Source organism: Lacerta agilis, chromosome 15 (genome assembly GCF_009819535.1).
Source record: "Lacerta agilis isolate rLacAgi1 chromosome 15, rLacAgi1.pri, whole genome shotgun sequence".
NCBI classification, from domain to species: domain Eukaryota; kingdom Metazoa; phylum Chordata; class Lepidosauria; order Squamata; family Lacertidae; genus Lacerta; species Lacerta agilis.
Window position 1 is genome coordinate 15,513,774 of NC_046326.1, and position 17,907 is coordinate 15,531,680.

Here is a 17,907-nt window from a genome sequence, read left to right on the forward strand (position 1 = left end):
CATAATCTGACAGTTTTCATCACAGCTCCCTGTGTTCCAGTATAACCTTGTTGATATACATGTCCCCTTCCCTCATAGGCTTTTTTTTTTAACACAGAGAACTAGTACTAGTACATTTCTGATGCACACATGGTTCTTAATGCAGTTTGGGGCTAGACTTCAAGAGTCTGGGAGGCTCCAAGCAGCACACCCACCCACCCTACCTGAAATGAGAGACACAAGACTAATTGGTGAAACATATACATTTATATTGAAATATGCACTAAACAGTGAGCTCTACCAGTCATCAATGCCATTTTGCCAAAGCAATTATCATCACTTTTTTTGGTGGTGGGGGTGGAAAATTCAGTTGGCTACCAGTAAAAAAAAGGGGGGGCACTCTCACAAACTCCCAGCAGCAAAAGGTCAGGCTCAAGGAGTTTCCACTCTTGAGCCAGCATGCTGCCAGAACCACAATTCTCTCCTGTGGGCACAGGATCCCTTTGTTACAGCCACACACACACACACACACGGCGAGAGAAAGACAACATTCCTTAACCTTCTTTCACACTTTTTCTTTGCTGCAATAAATATAAAACTAGCAATGTTCATATACCACTGCACAGACGAGATTCTGGGCTGCAGCATACAACTGTAAACAGCAATGAGATTAGAGGGAAAAGCCAAGTAAAAGCTCAAGGCAGGGCAGTATATGACGCACAAGACGTATTCCTGGGTTACCAGGAGCACTTGGCAGCCGAGCACATCCCAATATTAGGATCTTGTTTGGGGATACAGAGGAGCAGGAAACATGTCAGCACTTGCAGATGCAACAGGGTTCAAATAGGGCAAGAGTTCAAATAAGGGTGGGTCAGGACCTACAACATTCTCCAGTCTTGTTAACGAGAAGCTTCTCTTTGTGACAGGACAGACAGGAAGATACTGACCTGCCTTAGTCAGATCCAGGGCAGCAGGCAGGGGAAATGGCAAAAAGCAACTGAGACAGACCCCAGAGAAGCAGCTAGTTCAGGGCCAGGTCTGTGAAGGGAAGGAACATCTTCCAAAAGGAGCATTTTGACCACAAGCAGCTGTTTCACTAGCATGGAAGGAACACCAGAGAGGTATTTCAGGAAGAGTTAGGCCAGTGCTACCTTTTCCACAAAAGGGTAAGCAGCAAAGCCCCAGCATGTATGGCCAGCTCAACCACGGCCACCCCCAAATCTGGATTCCAGCAGACACTGTTCCCCCACCATTCTTTTGTGGAGTAGGAGCTCTGTGCTTTTTGCATTTTCCCACCTGTGCTGGAGGAAGTCTACAGGAGCAATGTGATAGGGTGGGGGGGGGTAGGATAAATGCTAGGATAAAGGCATACTTGGAAGACATCAAGTGAGCGTGTTCAGAAGTGAACTTGCTCCCAAGAACCTTCTGATATGAAAAGCATTTCCACGAGAAAAAGAGCCACTAAAGTCTCATGCAGAAGACTTTGGAGGGTGGGGCAGAAGCACATGTTAGACCTATGCACGACTGGCTAAGTTTAAATAGCTGATGTTGCTGAACTAGCTCAGGTAAAAGCAGACCATAGATGGAAGCATATTTTTTTTTATTTTTAAAAAAAACTTGCTTTTTTCAGATTCCTAAAACCAGAAATCTGAAAGAGGTTTTCCCTTCATGGGAAAATCTCTCCCATCCATGTAGACATGAATTAAGGCTTTATATCCCTGGTAATCTCTATACAGGAATCTCCAGAAACATGCTTTACACACTGGACCCTTTCCTACTCAAGAGATAACGGCTATAGCTCAATTATGTCACTCGCTGTCAGAGGCCTCATCTGCTTGAATAAAATGCTTGTATAACAGACCCAACCAAGAAACAAAACCTTGGGCCTTGTAAAGCTTCAGCCAGCTCCAGGCCTTGAGAGAAGGGAAATGAGCAAGGATTATGATGTTAAGAGGGTAGGGAAGTAACAGCCACTCACTTTTTGCTCTTTCTTTTAAAAATGAACACAAGCAGCTCTGCAAAGCATTCTGAAGCACAGTAAGGAACAGCGGGAAGAAATGTCAGTTTATATTGGTGGGTACGTCCGGCCACTGACCAGGCTCCAAGGCCACTGGGCCTTTTAAGAGCTGGGAATGTTGAATCAAAGCACAGAAAAGGGGGAAGGGGAGAGAGAAGAGAGAACAAATGGTTCTACCAGGATGCAGAAATTGGGCAGTCCCCTCTTCCCCAGCAACAGAATGGCATCCATCAAGCAAGAATAAAAACAGGCAGTTAAATGAGTTCACTCACTTAACACATTAATTTTTCACATGTCTGAAGTAGCTTTATCCTGTTTTCTGTTGTTGCCAAAGCCAGAAAAGCAGCTAAGATCACTTAAAACAAAAAACCCAACCCCAGTTAAGTATAAAAACCCTCCAAACAATTCCAACTTTTAAAGAAGCAGGCTACTTTCAGTTCAGGAAGTGGAATGTGAGTGCAGCTAATGAGCTCAGACATTTAGGGGCTATTGGAATAATAAGCCTGGCAGGACACTAAGGCGAGGAAACTGGCAGAGTGATAGCAGAACATGAGCAACGAACAGGTGACAGGAACGTTCACACTGTAAACAAAAAATGACTTTAAAGTATGATCCTTCTTCGGTCAATTTAAACCACCCTCTGCAGGTGGCTCCGACTGACTGAGCTGACCCATGTGCTGCCATCCCAGCTGCCCCCCCCCAGTCCCCTTTCCTTTCCAATGCTAAACACAACACCCAGTAACATTCAACAATGGAAAGCACTTTGAGTAAGGAGGATTCTGTAGTGCCAGGATAAAAAGAGCTGCGCTGATGGAGCTGGGGTGCCACGGACACAGCTGGGATCAGGCCAAAGTCGCCTGCTTCTCTTCGGGGTCTCCTCCAGCAGCTGCATGATCAGTTCATGGAGGGGTTTGCAGATCTTGGCATAGCCGGCACCCGATAGGTGCAGAAAATCAAACATGTCGTGGCAGGAGATGGTGCCATCTGAGTGCACAAAGCCAGCATCCACGTCCAGCAGCTGGACACTGGAGAGTTTGGGCAGTGAGATCTTCAGGAGCTGGTTCACCTTGCTGTTCTTCTGCCGCAGCTGGTTTGGCTTCTCACCACGAGGCAGCAGGCCCTTGAGCATGGAACAGGACAGAAGCATGTGAGAAGGTGCACAGTATTGTAAGAAGCATGTTCCCGAAATCTCACCCAGGCATCTCCCTGTGCACTGACTCTACCCATGGTTTAGGCATCCACATCATCTCTCTGGGCCTTGGCAAATGATGCTGCATAAACCATCTCTCTCCTTCTCACCACTAGGAACCTTGTCCCTACCTCATCATTAAGAAGCACGTGACTTTTATTCTCCACCTGCATGCAACTGTGTTTTACTCCATCGAGTAGACCCACCGAAATGAATGGCCATTTATTTCAATAGGTCTAAGTAAAACATAGGTGAATAGCATCCTAGGGTTTGTACCTTCCTCTCCCATTTTTTTAAAATGATTTATTCATGGACTATTCTAACGCCTTTTTATTTATCAATTTTGTATACTGCCCTTCACCCAAAGATCACAGGGCAGTTCACAACATAAAAATACAAAATGAGAGCACAAAATGATAATAAAAACAAAAGCAAAAACAAATCAATACCCCCCACCACTGTGCAATTGATACAAAGTTTTCAGTGCCCTTATCATAATTTAAAGTGAATAGGAAGGAACATGATTAACTAATACTCCATTTTCTAAAATAATGAATTAACAGTTCAATTGCAGCTTATGTGTGTTTTAGCATGTGTGATTTCAACTTCATGTGGCTGAAGGCCGGTCGGTTGAAATCACAAATTAAATGAATGGAATGTGGAGAGCTTAAAGGTTGTTTTTGCACAGGGTTTTCCTGGCAAGGAAAGAGCTTTTGACCATTCTCCCTTGCTTGAGGGGTCCAGGCCCACTCAGCGCACAGCTCCAGAAAGGGTAAGGATGTTTGCCTGGGGGTGGTTTAAGTATAAGTGTGTATGTCTATGTGCCAACCCTGAACACAACCCCTGTGTGATTGTACTGTATTCAAATGGCTATTCAATTTGTAAACTAAAACAGATAAAAACACAATAAGCTTTACAATAAAAATAATGAAACTGATGTTAAAAGGATCATAGAAACTGACACAGTAAAACTCACCACTCCGTTTGGGAGAACACTGACAATCTTAAACCTCACATCAAAATTGGGAGTCTCCCCACTCTAGGGAAAGCGTTCCACAAAAGACCTACAGTACTTACTTTTAAATTCTGCACATCCAGGGAATTATCCTCAGCTATTATATGGGATTTAGCTGATCTGCTATGACAGCAACTTCCACTCTGAAGCACAACAAGAAACCTTTCCCTAAATAAATAATGGCTCAAGGCATTACACCCAGTGCTCCTTCCTTCCTCTGCCTTGGCCAAGAGAAGGCTTCAGAGACCTACTATTCCCAGAAGCATCCCTGCAAGAAGGAGTGGCACTTCCCTTCTCTTCTCATACTGCTACTACCATTCCTCCTGGTCAAAGAGGAGCTTGCAGAAAGTGCACACATTCCCAGAGTTGCTACTTGTTCCTTGACCACAGCAATGCATACCAGCACGATTATCTTGGCCTGAGGCTGCCGCGTATTGATGAGCCTTACAATGGCCTCTATTCCACCAGCTACTTCCTCTGCTGTGTTTCATGGTTATTTGTTCCAACCCCAACAACAATGACCTGTGGATGAAGAGAAGGGAGAAGAGAAAGAACCCACACAACCTCAAATGAAGAATATTGTATTAAAACACAATTACAACAGACAAACAGTTACAGGATATCCCCCTAGGAAATTCTCAGGTGTGCCAACTGCACCTGAATCTTCTGACTGGAAAACAGTTGCCAAAGCAGCCTATGACTGCTCGCGATGCCTCCTCAGACTTTGGTATTTTTTACACTATCACTCATAGCCAAAGCCTCTGCTTCCTTGCTAGTTAATAATTAAAGGTAAAGGTAAAGGGACCCCTGACCATCAGGTCCAGTCATGATCGACTCTGGGTTGCGGCGATCATCTCGTTCTATAGGCCAAGGGAGCCGGCGTTTGTCCGCAGACAGCTTCGGGTCATGTGGCAGCATGACAAGACGCTTCTGGCGAACCAGAGCAGCGCACGGAACGCCGTTTTATCTTCCCGCTGGAGCGGTCCCTATTTATCTACTGCATTTTGACTGCTTTCAAAACTGCTAGGTGGGCAGGAGCTGGGACCGAGCAATGGGAGCTCCACCCCGTGGCAGCGATTCGAAACCGCCAACCTTCTGATCAGCAAGCCCTAGGACTCTGTGGTTTAACACACAGCGCCACCTGGGTCCCTAGTTATAAATATAAGGTACAAATGTAATATATACAACAGACAAACCACTGGCATGAACTCATTATGTGCTTATCAGCACAGAACTATTTCGGTGGGACCAACAGCCAGCAAAACGGTTCATTTGAAAGGGGAGCCTTCACATACACACCGTCATTACCCCCAGCTTACCTTGGGTTTACTATTCTCCAGTTCACCATTCTTCAGTCTCCACAAAACTTGCCCCGTTGTGTCCCCTCCAATCCCAAACATTCAGTGCGTGTAAAGGTGAAAGAGTTCTCGCCATATCTATAACCAGAAACCAATTCACTCTTTTAGATCACCTTGAACAAAAGTAGAATATTTGACAATACAGTCTAACCCACCGGTAAGGTATCTGTTGTTGGTTGTTGTTTTTTAAAAAGGATAATTCTACACAGAACCTGGATTGAAGAACCTTCAAAGCTCTTTTCTGATGTCGCTGTCTATGTGTAGCATTAAGCACATGGCTGGAGTGCGAGGACTGTGCCTCTTGGCCCTGCACTAATGTTGTGTGCAGTTGCAGGCCCACCCATACATTATGTGGACATCTTCAGAAGAGAAGCCTTTGCATACAGCTGTACACACGAAAGTCTCCCTGGGATCATAAGGATGGAAGGAACCTCAAAGGTCATCTAGGTCAATGCCCTCCAATAGAAAAATCCACCATGCTACCCCTTCACAGATATCATGCTCAACAGATGGATGCCTAGGAAGTTAGGCCAAAGGGATATGTGATGTCAAGTGCAGGGTCAAAGGCTCCCTTTCCCTTCCACGGGCTGAGCCCTATGCATGGTTTTCAAAAGAAGGCTCTGTCCATTGTTGGTGGACTGTCAACATTATGTAATTGTGTTCATATAACAAGCCCTGCAGCCTCACACTCAGTACCTCGTATTGCTGCAGCAGCTGAACCATGGAATCCCCCACAAACAGCAATCAGGTTCCTGTCCTTGCAGTCCAACACAAAACGGTTATGCTGTATAAAAGTGAAGCAGAGCATTAAGACAATCAAGCAGCTTTCTTGCACCCAGAGCCAATTATCTTTGGACTTACAATCCTGACTGCCTCTCAACTCTGCCATTTTGCTGCTGCTATTTCCTTACTGCATATGCCCACTACTACCGTGTTTTCCCGAAATAAGACATACCCATAAAATAAGCGTAGCAGGATTCTATGCATTTGCCGCCAATATAAGCAATCAGACATAGTGGACACGGCGCCTCCCTTACAACAGCCTGATAGGCATGGCTATGCAGCGTACCGACACGGAGCGGTTAAAATAAGACGGCCCCCGAAAATAAGCCATAGTGTGTTTTCCTTTGAGGGGAAAAAATATATAAGACAATGTCTTATTTTCAGGGAAACACGGTATGTGAGGACAGTAGTGAGCAAACATACACATGGCCTCTGCCACTAGCAAAAGGAATGAGAACTAACAGGTAGTTGCAACCAACCTTTCTCCAAGCAAGTGTCCTAACAAGGGAAGATCAGTCTGGCCAAAACTGGATACTAATGCCCATTTACAACTTCTCACTTCATTCTTGCCTTGCCAAACTGATCCTCCTCTCTATTCTTTGTCTTGTCTTTTTTGTTGTAGGCTGAGAGCAGGAGCCATCTCCTTTTAACTGATGTAAGCCACTTTGTGATACAATCTATGTATGAAAGCAGAATAATTGTATAATATGATGAGTTATAGGAAGTCTACCCAATCTTGAGCATACTGAGCTTCCTTAAGGCATATTGCAAAAGAGAACGTCATGCAAAGCAGTACACTGTCTTCAACTCTCAGCAATTTGACATGTAAACTGAAGTAAAGTTTCCAGCACTTTCCAATTTGGGATTACCTGTTACAAAATGGGTCTGCTAGTATACCCTATAGGCAAGTCAGCTACACAATCTTCACAGAGACTGCCACAGAGGCCGTGCCTTTCACAAAGAGATATAGTGGCAGCAGTGATCACTATCACCTCAGGTGTCCTACAAGCTAGATAAACCCACTCAATCCTTGCTACAGCATAACATGGTGGTTTTTTTTTACCTGTGACATCCACCTGTCATCTCCCTGAACATCTTCAGCTGCATTTGGAATTGCTGCTGGGTTTGAGTCACCCTGGCTCATCCTATCCACTGAGAAGACAACAGTTTCAGTATGCCATATTCTGTAACAGTGAGATTGGTTGTATGAACCGAGTTATACAAAAACACATATAGTAGCACAATATTCCACTCGGGGACATTTCAGATGTCACAAGGCACCAAACATGTTTGAAAACTGTGTTGCGAAAGAACATGCATTTACCAACATGTTGAAAACTGCAAAGGCCTTGCCTGTACTGTACATGTAAACAAATAAACGTGTGAAGCCGTACTTTTATATCTCGGTACCATACCGCGAAGAAAGAACACATGGGTCAACAACATAACGGAGCAGAAGAATTTGCACGGCAGTCAGTCAGAGGAAGGAACAGGTGCTTAGATGGAACAAACAGATGAGGAAGGACACAGATACTCGCACCCGCCTCCCCACGCCTATTATTTTAAGATTTCGACCACGACCCCGAGTCCCCACCCTGCCCCGGCAAGCCAAAACAAATGAGAAAGGTAGAAAACCAGGTGAAGGGTTCCCGGCTCAGCTCCGAGGGAGCCACCCTGGCCATCAACCTCAGACGACCCTCGGTGCCTTTCGGCCAGGCGCCAGCAGGGGCGCAGAACGAATGCCTGCCCGCCAAGCCTCGTTGCCATGGGAACCCTGGTGCAGCGGAGAGGGGGGGCTGGGAGGGGGTCTGGGCCCCACCCTCCTGCCGCCCTTGCTTGCCCCCCTCCAGCCCCAGAGCGCATCCTCGAATGAGGGCTTCCACCGAGCGCGCCTCCCTCCTCTCCTCCCCGCACCGGGCCTTCCGTGCGGCCGGCGGGCGTGCTGGGGGAGGGGCGACTAACGGAGGCCCGCCCTGCGGCCCAGGGGAAGAGCGGCCCGACCGCTCCTACTCACGCCCGGCGGGCGACTGCGGCTCGCCCCGCTTCCTCCATAGCGCTCGAGTCTCTTCGCCTCTCGACCATCCTCCTCCTCCCCGATGCTCTGGCGGGCGCGGCCCCTCCCCCTAGCTCCGTCTCCGAACCCGCCCCTGGAGTGCGCCTGCGCAAAGATCTGCTTCCGCCCTGCGCCCTTTTCGCTAGCGAATCAGTTCGCCCTCGGGGAGGAAATCCCGCCCATTTAGAACTCCCGTTCCGCTATTTACCAACTTGTTCCTCTAGAGGGCGCACCTTGGCCTAATACGGCGCGCCGGAGGGTTCATGCGACCTACGCTGCTCAGCGCCTTTGTCTTTTCTTTTTTTGCGGAGTCTCACCCGGCGCCATATTGAGAGGAGGAGGAACTCTAGGCTTGCGGGAGGAACCAGTGGGCGCGTTGCGGTGACGTCCACCGCTCAGGCCCATGACGTCACGATGAAACGAGTTGCGTTCGGGATGATGTCATAGGTTTGTTGTCCTGTAGTGTGAGTTTGAGATTTTTTTCGCAGTAGGTAAAACCAATGGGTTGTGTCCAATTATGTTCTTATTCAGAGAAGACCAATTAAAAATAATGGGCATGACTAACTTAGCCTATGAATAAAGCAAAATAAAATAAAAAATTCTTTCCAGTAGCACCTTAGAGACCAACTAAGTTTGTTCTTGGTATGAGCTTCGTGTGCATGCACACTTTAGCCTATGAATGTCACTTGGTCTTCTACTCTTAGTTGGATATAGCTCAAATATATTACTGGTTTCACTAAGGGACTAAGTTCTTTAAAATGTAATTAAAAATAATATGGTGGAAAATCAGAAATTAAAATGTTTTATAGATGGCATATCACCCCCTACAAACTTTCCAAAATGTACGGGAATGCAAGTAAAAACTGCTGGCGGTGTGAAGAAGTGGGGAACTGGTATCATCTATGGTGGGAATGTAAAAAGATAGAGCCATTCTGGAGTGAGATTCATTTAGAAATTGAAACAATATGTAACATCAAATTTAAAAAAACACCGGAAGCCTACCTTATAGGCATAACAACGCCTGAAATTCCAAAGAGGATACGAAATTTCTTTTTATATGCCTCCACAGCGGCTAAAATTTTAATTGGTACAAAATGGAAAAGTGCGTAGTGCCAAACAAAAAAGATTGGATTATAAAACGCTAGAATATATAGAACTGGCGTACTTAACAGAGAAATTAAAGACAATCCGAAAGAAAAATTTACAAAAGAGTGGAACGATTTCATACTATATCTAAGAAAAGGTGCAACACCAATACAGTGGTAATTATAGAATAGCCCCTGCCGTACCATAAAGCGGGGGGAAAAGGAAAAGAAAACGGAAGCAAAAGACTACATTAAAAGAATAGTTTTCGGGCTTAGTCTTAAAAATACACATATTGAAAGTTATGCTATATTAAATTTAATGAAGAGATAAAATGGGAAGCCAGGAAGAAACTATGAATAAATTTCAGCCTTACTGAAGCATTCAGGAGGCTAGAAAAAGATATTATTTTTAAAAAGAATGTACTTAATAAAAATTGTTCGGATTAAAATTATATGCAATTATACTCTTTAGTGTAGGTAAGTGTATTGTGTATCGTGTATTTGTATTAAGTGTTGTAGTATTTGTATTATGTATTTATATGTATTTGTATATGTGTATGTGTATGTATATGTAAGTTGTAATTTGTTTATTAAAAAAAAAAAAAAAAAAAAAAAGAAAATCAGAAATTGCAACTTGTCTGTAAACTGCTTCCCTTCTGGATCTGAACAAAATTCCAATTGAGACATTTCCATTGACATGAAGCTATACGATTGTTCTGATATGTCCAACTCTTAGTGTGATTGTTGTTCCAGTATGGGCCACAGTATGGTCCTGAAAATGGTAATGAGTGTCATTGTCTTTCCACCCTCCACCTTTTCCCTAAAACTGTCTGTGGCTCATGGTCCTCCGCCATAGCAAAAAATAGTTTCCAGTTCTAGGAAAGGGAGGGTGAGGAAGAGACATATAGGAAACCACATCCTGCAAGGACAAAAAGCATGTAGAGAACCCCAGCCACAAAGATTGGATGCTGCCTGGCGTGTTATATTTGGGGTGGATAGTCTACACCACCTGTCCCAACTCCATTTTTCCACAGGTCATTTTCTCATGACCACATTGCTAACCGTCACCCCATGGATGTATAATTCTCAAGATAGCACTTTATGCATCTGATGAAGGAGACTACTCAAAAACACTTGTTCCATAATAAATTTGCAAGTAAGGATGGGTGACTCTTGTCAATTTCAGTTTCTCTCAGTTTCTCTTTTCTTCCAATCTTGTTCAGTTATCCAGGAACAAAGACGGATTCTTCATAGCCATACCTGGAGATGTCAAGGACTGAACCTGGAGGCTTCTGCACGCAATTGTCCTTCCCTTTCCTCTAGCATGAGGAGATAGAACTTATCAAATGCATGCATAAACATCTAAAATAATGTAGCAATAGAACCTAATGAGAACGGGTATAACTCAAAGCAAAATAGCATTATGACGTGTCTTAATAATTAGTTCAGCTACATCATCTGGTAAATCACTACAGAAAGCTTCTGGGAGCAGTGGGAAAGTAGACAATGGAATGATTCCCATTAAGTTTTCAGGAATGTTTTCCTCTACTCCATGGGAATTGATATTCATCTCTCTAATTACTTCTTGCACTCATAGTTATTTTCACATTGTGTACTCACGAGCACTGTATTTACACGTTTCTGCAATTGTTTCAATTCCTCCTTCCCTATAAAATTGAGAAAGTTTTAAAATTCCTTTTAGCAACTGGAGAGCCGAAGGAAGATAATCATCACATGCATTAGACTTCCACACCCCTTAAAGGAAAGTGACTCAAAGTCAGAGACAGGTTGGGAACAGGAGAGAGAAGATCAAAACAATGTTTTAATTATTGAGCTGCTTAAATTTGGGTGATGTGATACAAGCAAAGGCAGTGCTCATGCGCTGGCCCTTTAACAGTAGAATAGGAACCATTGCGCAGAAGGTCTCAGTCTCATTATGAAACCCACACCACTCAGCACAATTTCTCTGTAATGCCTCAATCAGAAGAGGCCGTGGATGATGCAAATGAGTGCCTGGGAACAGTTAAGGGCTTACAGTCAGGGGCAGCCTCCAGCACCTGCCACCTGAGGCAATTATTGTCTCACTTGGCCAAATAGGGCTGGCCCTGGAGAGAATGGTAGCCAAGCGTGTTGTTTGTTTTCATAATAAAAAGCACCATAAGAGGTGCAGTAACTGAAGGATAGAGAGAGCTTAGGGGTACTTTTAGGTAAAAATAGGACACTTGCAGCAACAGCCTTTGTCGGAAGATTGTCACTTTCCACCCTTGACCTAAGATGCTGTACACACAAGCTTATAACATGTTGCATGATTTTGGACATGAACTGCATCATGGCCCACCCCTTACCTACCATTTGAAGTTTTTTAAAAAAAATTCCAAACACAATTGATAAAATAGTTCATATGGATATGTTAAGCAGTGCATGATATAATATGGAGCTGTAACCAGAATAATGATAGTGTTTAATTTCAACCTGTTCCATTTGGCACAGATTTCATCTACTGAAATCTCAGGGGTCCCATTTTGGTTTGGCAAGTTATCCGTGGCTGCTTCTTTTTTAAATGTTTTTAATTGGTTTTTTTCCAAATAAACATGAGAACATAACTCCCCTTATTAAACAGTTCCCCTTACCTACCCCCTCCCCCAAGCCACAAATTCCTATGGGGAAATGTTATTCCAAAATTTCAAATGCAAGTCTGGTGAATGCCACTGTAATTGATGTTTTGTCGAGTATATGATGAAAGGGAACCATGTCTCCATAAAATTGTTCTCATTTCTCTTTCCAGCTAAGGCTTTAACTTCTTTGGTCAATTTTTCTGAGAGTACTATAGTCCATACTTTTTGCTTCCATTGTGAGATTTGTAAACATTGCAAAGATTTCCAGTTTGGGGCAACAAGTTGTAGGGCTCCTACTAAAAGAAAATTAATCTACTATTTATATTATATTTACCGGTATACATTTTTCCAAAGTGGCTGTAATCTGTCATACACCTACCAGTGTTCCCATGTCTTTACACCCTCTTTAGCTAAGAGGAGAAATAACTTTATTAATATGACTACTGTAGACTACACCTCAAAGGTGTAAAATGCTGTCTGTGTAGCAGCTAATTTTCTTTTATAAGCATGGACACTGACTTTAAGGGCCTCTTGGCTCACGGGCTCTACCAATCTACCTCTTCAATTACTGCCTCTAGATCTGATTCCCAAGTGTGTTTTATCAAATTTGTTTGGCTTAATTGTATGTCACTATTTTATATATTATTGTTATATCCATAGCTTCTTGATGGCATAGAAGCAGCTGCTCATTAAAGCATAAACTCCACCTCCTGAAAGAGAGGCTTGGTCTCCCTGGTTGACCATCATTTACCCTTATCACCAGTAGCGAAGGGAGGATGATTACTCCCATCTCATCCTCAAAACATTCCATGCGAAACAGCTGCGATGTTATATTCAGCCCCCGCCATAACCGGAAGCCCAGCAAAGTCCATTTCTAATAAAATTAGTTTTGCTTCATTGTTTTAAACAAATACTCCCCTGGACAGCACATAGAAATTAAGATACACACAGAGAACTTATTTTGATTTCAGGACTTGTTCTGGGTCTCCATAGGCTGATTAATGCATTTATTTGAAGTGTTTCTATACTGATTTTCAGGCAAACCTGACATGGCAATTTACCAAAGATTGAAAGCATTGATTTTTAAAAGTGCATTGGAATAAATGAAAAGACAACTGTTTAGAAGGAGCTGCAATTGCTGCTTCTCTGCTACTTTCAGAATACACTAGTCCTTCAGAAGCAGCTGAGGGGGGCAGTTGGGTGAGGAAGGGGCTACCACTAGGAGCTGGAGGGTGGCAGCTCCCCAAGCTGCTTTTCTTTCTTTTTCCTGCTGCTTGAGAAAGGCTGGTGGGCTGGGAAGATCATCTCAATCTCTCCCCACCATAAACATGGCTTCTTCCTTTTCCTGAGACACTCCCACAGCTACCATCCTGGCCTCATTATAAGGCAACCGTGGGCAAACCACTTCTTTTGCCTATCCATGAATTCTCCCACTTACAGATTGTGGAAACTAGTTCAAACAACAGCTGGTCAGCAAAATACAGGTGCTTGGCTGTCCACCACCACAATTTTCCCACTTCTGAGCACCCAATCCTCCTCACCCCTCCCATCTCACGGAGAAAATCCTCATCTGTATTAATTCACTTCCTTCAACGTGGCAGCGACTTTTAAGAGATTTATGTCATTAAGCCTGGGGCTCATATGGTTATCTCTTAACAAGGGACTGAGATCCTCTATATCCTCCTTGAAGCTTTTAAGGATTGCATCTTACTTTAATGTTGTCTGGCCTTTTCTCCTTTAGCCATAACAAGCTCCCCGCCCTCCCCCCCCCCCCGCATCCCTGAAGTCAACTTGCTGTTGTCATCACCCAGAGCTCCCTGCAGAGCACACAGTACAGGAGAAAAGTGAGGGAAGAAGATTGTTCTGTGGGAAAGTGGGAGCATGAAGGAAAGAGAGAAGACTGGCTGTGATGGTCTCCAAAAGCTTTTTAAAGCTGTAATTACATGTGCATCAGTGCAGAGACCTCAGCTGAACCACGAAAAGTTAAGTCAGGCAAATGACCTGTCCCTTGCAATACACACACGTTATCTCGTTTCCTCTACATACGAGAGCAGCTGGCTGAAGAGGAATATTAAACAAAGGCTGTGTCAATTTAATTCCCTTTTCAGGAGGCAACTGAAACTCACCTGTCCCTTATTTTCAGGGGAGCTGAAGCTCCAGTGTTGCCACGGGCAACAGTTGGGCCACTTGAAGCTAACTCAGTCATTCCCCTTGGCAACCATGACAACAAAGTTCTCTGAAACAGCCTTAATGAATGAAAGATGCAGGTAGATGGCATCTAATTGGAACAAAACCCATTAATGAACGGCAAGGTCAGGCAGCTTGGCTCATGTTGGCTGACCCATGAGGGCACAGCAAGTTGTAGGGTTGTGGGGTGGGTTTTTTTTGTTTTGCTTTTGTCTTGGGTTTTGCTGTGCAGATTCCACTTTTGCCGTTGTCTGCAGTGTTCACAGCTGTTGCCCTAGTTTCCTCTCTCCAGCTCCCACCCACTCTCCTGTGCAACGGCTGCCTACCACCTGCAATGCATATGAAATTTATTCCTTCCAAATCTATGAGCTTCCCCTCTCCTTGAAATAACAGTGCTAATAAATCACCAGTGATCAACATTTGTGAGTGAACAAAACAGCTATTGGAATATTTACCCCTTCCCAACAAAATCCAGCCAGCAGTAAGTTGCCACCCAGGCCAATAATTTATTGCTAACTGCATCACCATCACCATTTATTAAACTTATTAGTTGCATTTTTACTTGCCACTGCAACTCAGAGCGACTCACCAACCCCTACCATACATTAAAACCAAGGGGGGGGGGAATGCTTTTTAAACATCCCACCCACCCTAAAAGGCCATAGTTAAAAGTAAAAGGCCTGGTTAAAAAGGAATGTTTTTGCCTGACATTTGAAGGTACATAATAAACTGTTGGCATGAATAGGGGCACAAGGGAGATGGCTCAATGGCAGAACGTGTTTTGCATGCAGAAAGTCCCTGATTCAATCTCTGGTGTCTCCAGTATTAGCAGACAGTATGGTGGTGCTCACCTGACTCCTGGTTGGTCATGTTGCTGCTGCCTACGGGGTGGGGGTAAAGGGTGAGCGGTGGCAAAGTCAGTGCAGTGTGAAAGCACCAGCAGGAGTGCCGCTCTGGCATTGTCAGCATGTTTGTGCCCCCTTTCCCAGAAATCAGTAGCAATGGTCAGCTGAGTGCCACAGCTCCACCACACCAACTGCTACGCATGCTCAGACAAGGCTGGGAGAAGACTTATACCTGTCAGGATGCTGTCAGCGGCTCCCAGCTGGTTGCCCAGGAAAGTATAAAGACAAGGAAAAGTTTCTGACGGTTCTTTATTTCAATCTATATTTCAATCTATAGAACCCAGCCTCCTAGATAATGGCATTGTCCACCCCCCCTGCCTCTCCCACTTCCTCATTCGTCATTCTCATTGTCTCCTCTACATGTGTTGCTACGTGCCCTCTGTCTTTGAGCTCTTTGCTCTCCTACTTTTAAGGCTTGCTGGGTTCTGGAGGATGGAGGGCCTGGAATGCTTTCTAATGACGTGTCAGCTGGGTGTTGCTCTGGCTCTCCCACGATTTCCCAGCTTTCCCCCTCATCTGCCTCAGAGCTGCAACCTCCCTCAAACTCCTGTTGTAGATCTATACTGTCTTCCTCCTCCCCCTCCTCCTCCCTGGAAGGGTCAGGATGGGGAGGTGGCCTCCACCATTCCTCCTCTGCCCAGTCCCTGACAATACCTGGCATTCTGACAATACCACTGCCACAGTCGTCATCATCAACAACCAAGTCGGTAGCTATTGTCTCATCTTACAGTAGTAAGTTGTGGACTATTCCTTCAGCCTCCTCTCCTCTCCCCGAGAGTCGTCTGGGCAACTACTGCTGCAACAAACAGCTGTGCAAGCCTTTGGGAGGCAGAGACGCAAGAGGGCATCAGAGAAGGGAGGGAAGGAAAGAGGGACAGAGGCCAGTGTTGCCCGCGGCACCCCTGACCATCATTCAAGGCACCCAAGGGTGCCATGGCACACTGGTTGAAAACCACTGGGTTCAGGTGTTATGGAAGAAGGGTAACAAAAAACTGTATTTCTCCACTCCGTGAATAATTTAATACAGTTTGTAAAATCCCAACACGCTAAAATGAGACTGCCAGATGGGAGGGAGAAAAAATGGGACATAGCTGCGATCCAGCAGTTAGGTTGGGAAAGAGAACCAGGTTCCTGTACCATTAAATTTTATAGAAGAGGGAATATCAGCAGACGTTGTTTGCCTAACCTACGCTCCTATTTAAAACACATACACAAATAAGATGGGTTTAGCCTAATCTCTGGGTATGAGGATGAATTAGGCTGTTTAGTAAGCAGGCTACAAAGATGAGCAAAATGGTGTGGGGGTCTGAGGATTTGCCTTAACAGGCTTTAAAGGGCTTGCTTTTGTTTGAAGACTTTGGTATTTTTCATGTATTCCCCAGTTCTTGAGAAGATTGGATGTTGCAGTACTGGGCTGGGTTCCTTTGGATATGAAAGGGAAAACTAGAGGCTTACAGTGGCTTAGCAACATTTATTTTATTTAAATACAAACATATAAGCAAAGTACAGTGGAAACAAATCAGCTTCTACAACAGGGAACAAAACTGCTAGTCTTGCAACAAATTGAAAAGAGCTGCTTTTTCAACAATACAGAGCTGTGCCCCAGACTTGACTAATAAGGGAGAATGAGGATAAGTATTTTATGTGTTCATCTGAGGAAGGGGAGCCTCGTTATTCCCCACTGAGAGTTGCACATCTCCCTGCAGTGTCCTTCTTTCATTGTAACTTTTTTTGGGGGGGGTTGTTGTTGTATGAATTACAAGAGAGTTCTGGTGTGACATCGCTTGTTTGTTTTGTCCTAGAAAAAGGTATTATGCTGATGTTCCTGTTTTGCATTTTTATTCTGGAGGATAAATGTCTGCATTTTTTTTTTTGCCGGCAGAGCGAGACTATTCAGACGTCTCATCTTAAAATGATTGTGAGGCTGGAGACTACGAGCCTGGCGAGTTAGCTTTGTGGGTCTTTGCAAAGGGTGTGTGACCAGGGGCGTAGCAAGGGGGGCGTAGGGGGCAGACCGCCCCATGTTCCATAATGGAGGGGGTGACAAATTATCAATGAACAATTACTGCCCTACTAGGGCGGTTCATAAAAACTTTTTTTTTGTTTTGAAAATGCCTGCTCCAAAGGTCTTATCTTACTATACTAGGGATTATATAGCTATATATGAAATTTCATGCATATCGGTTAATATCTTGACCCTCCTCCACCAAAAGAGCTGTTCACTTGGCTGTTTTCCTATGTCGTGAAGGCTGAAATTTCAGTTCAGTGGAGCACTTACTGTTTCCAACCCTAACCCTGTGGAAAGCCATCTAGTTAGACTTTAATTTGATTTTGATATGTTTTTAGGAGGTAATTCAATTATTGTTTGATTTTATACCCATGTTATGTATCTGATGTTAGCCACCCTGAGCCCGACTTTGGCCAGGGAGGGTGGGATATAAATAAATGTTTATTATTATTATTTCTTGTTATTATTCCTTTGTAAGAAAATATGAAATAACGTAAAACCATTTTTGCAGGGAGGGGGGAAATCAATGGGGGGGTTGACAAGAAATTTTCCGCACTGGGTACTACCTGACCTTCCTACGCCTCTGTGCGTGACCCATGCAGTTCTGCTGGCCCATGCCACTTCCTTGGTGCTGCTTAAAACCTGTGATATTGCTTGTCTCTACTAGGCTGTTTCTTCATGATGTGCTTCCGGCCACTGAGGATTCCAAAGCC

General features: G+C 44.3%; 1 protein-coding gene across 1 annotated transcript; it reads right to left on the bottom strand.

Moving 5' to 3' along the window:
* Positions 1-2,838: 2,838 nt before the first annotated feature.
* Positions 2,839-8,727, bottom strand: PAFAH1B2 (platelet activating factor acetylhydrolase 1b catalytic subunit 2). The gene is given in 9 exon segments (XM_033171510.1): positions 2,839-2,870; positions 2,873-3,116; positions 4,601-4,689; positions 4,692-4,722; positions 5,520-5,636; positions 6,255-6,303; positions 6,305-6,342; positions 7,405-7,492; positions 8,712-8,727. Coding segments are annotated over 8 exon segments (681 nt in total). The 5' UTR covers positions 7,486-7,492; positions 8,712-8,727.
* Between the last annotated feature and the right edge of the window lie 9,180 nt (positions 8,728-17,907).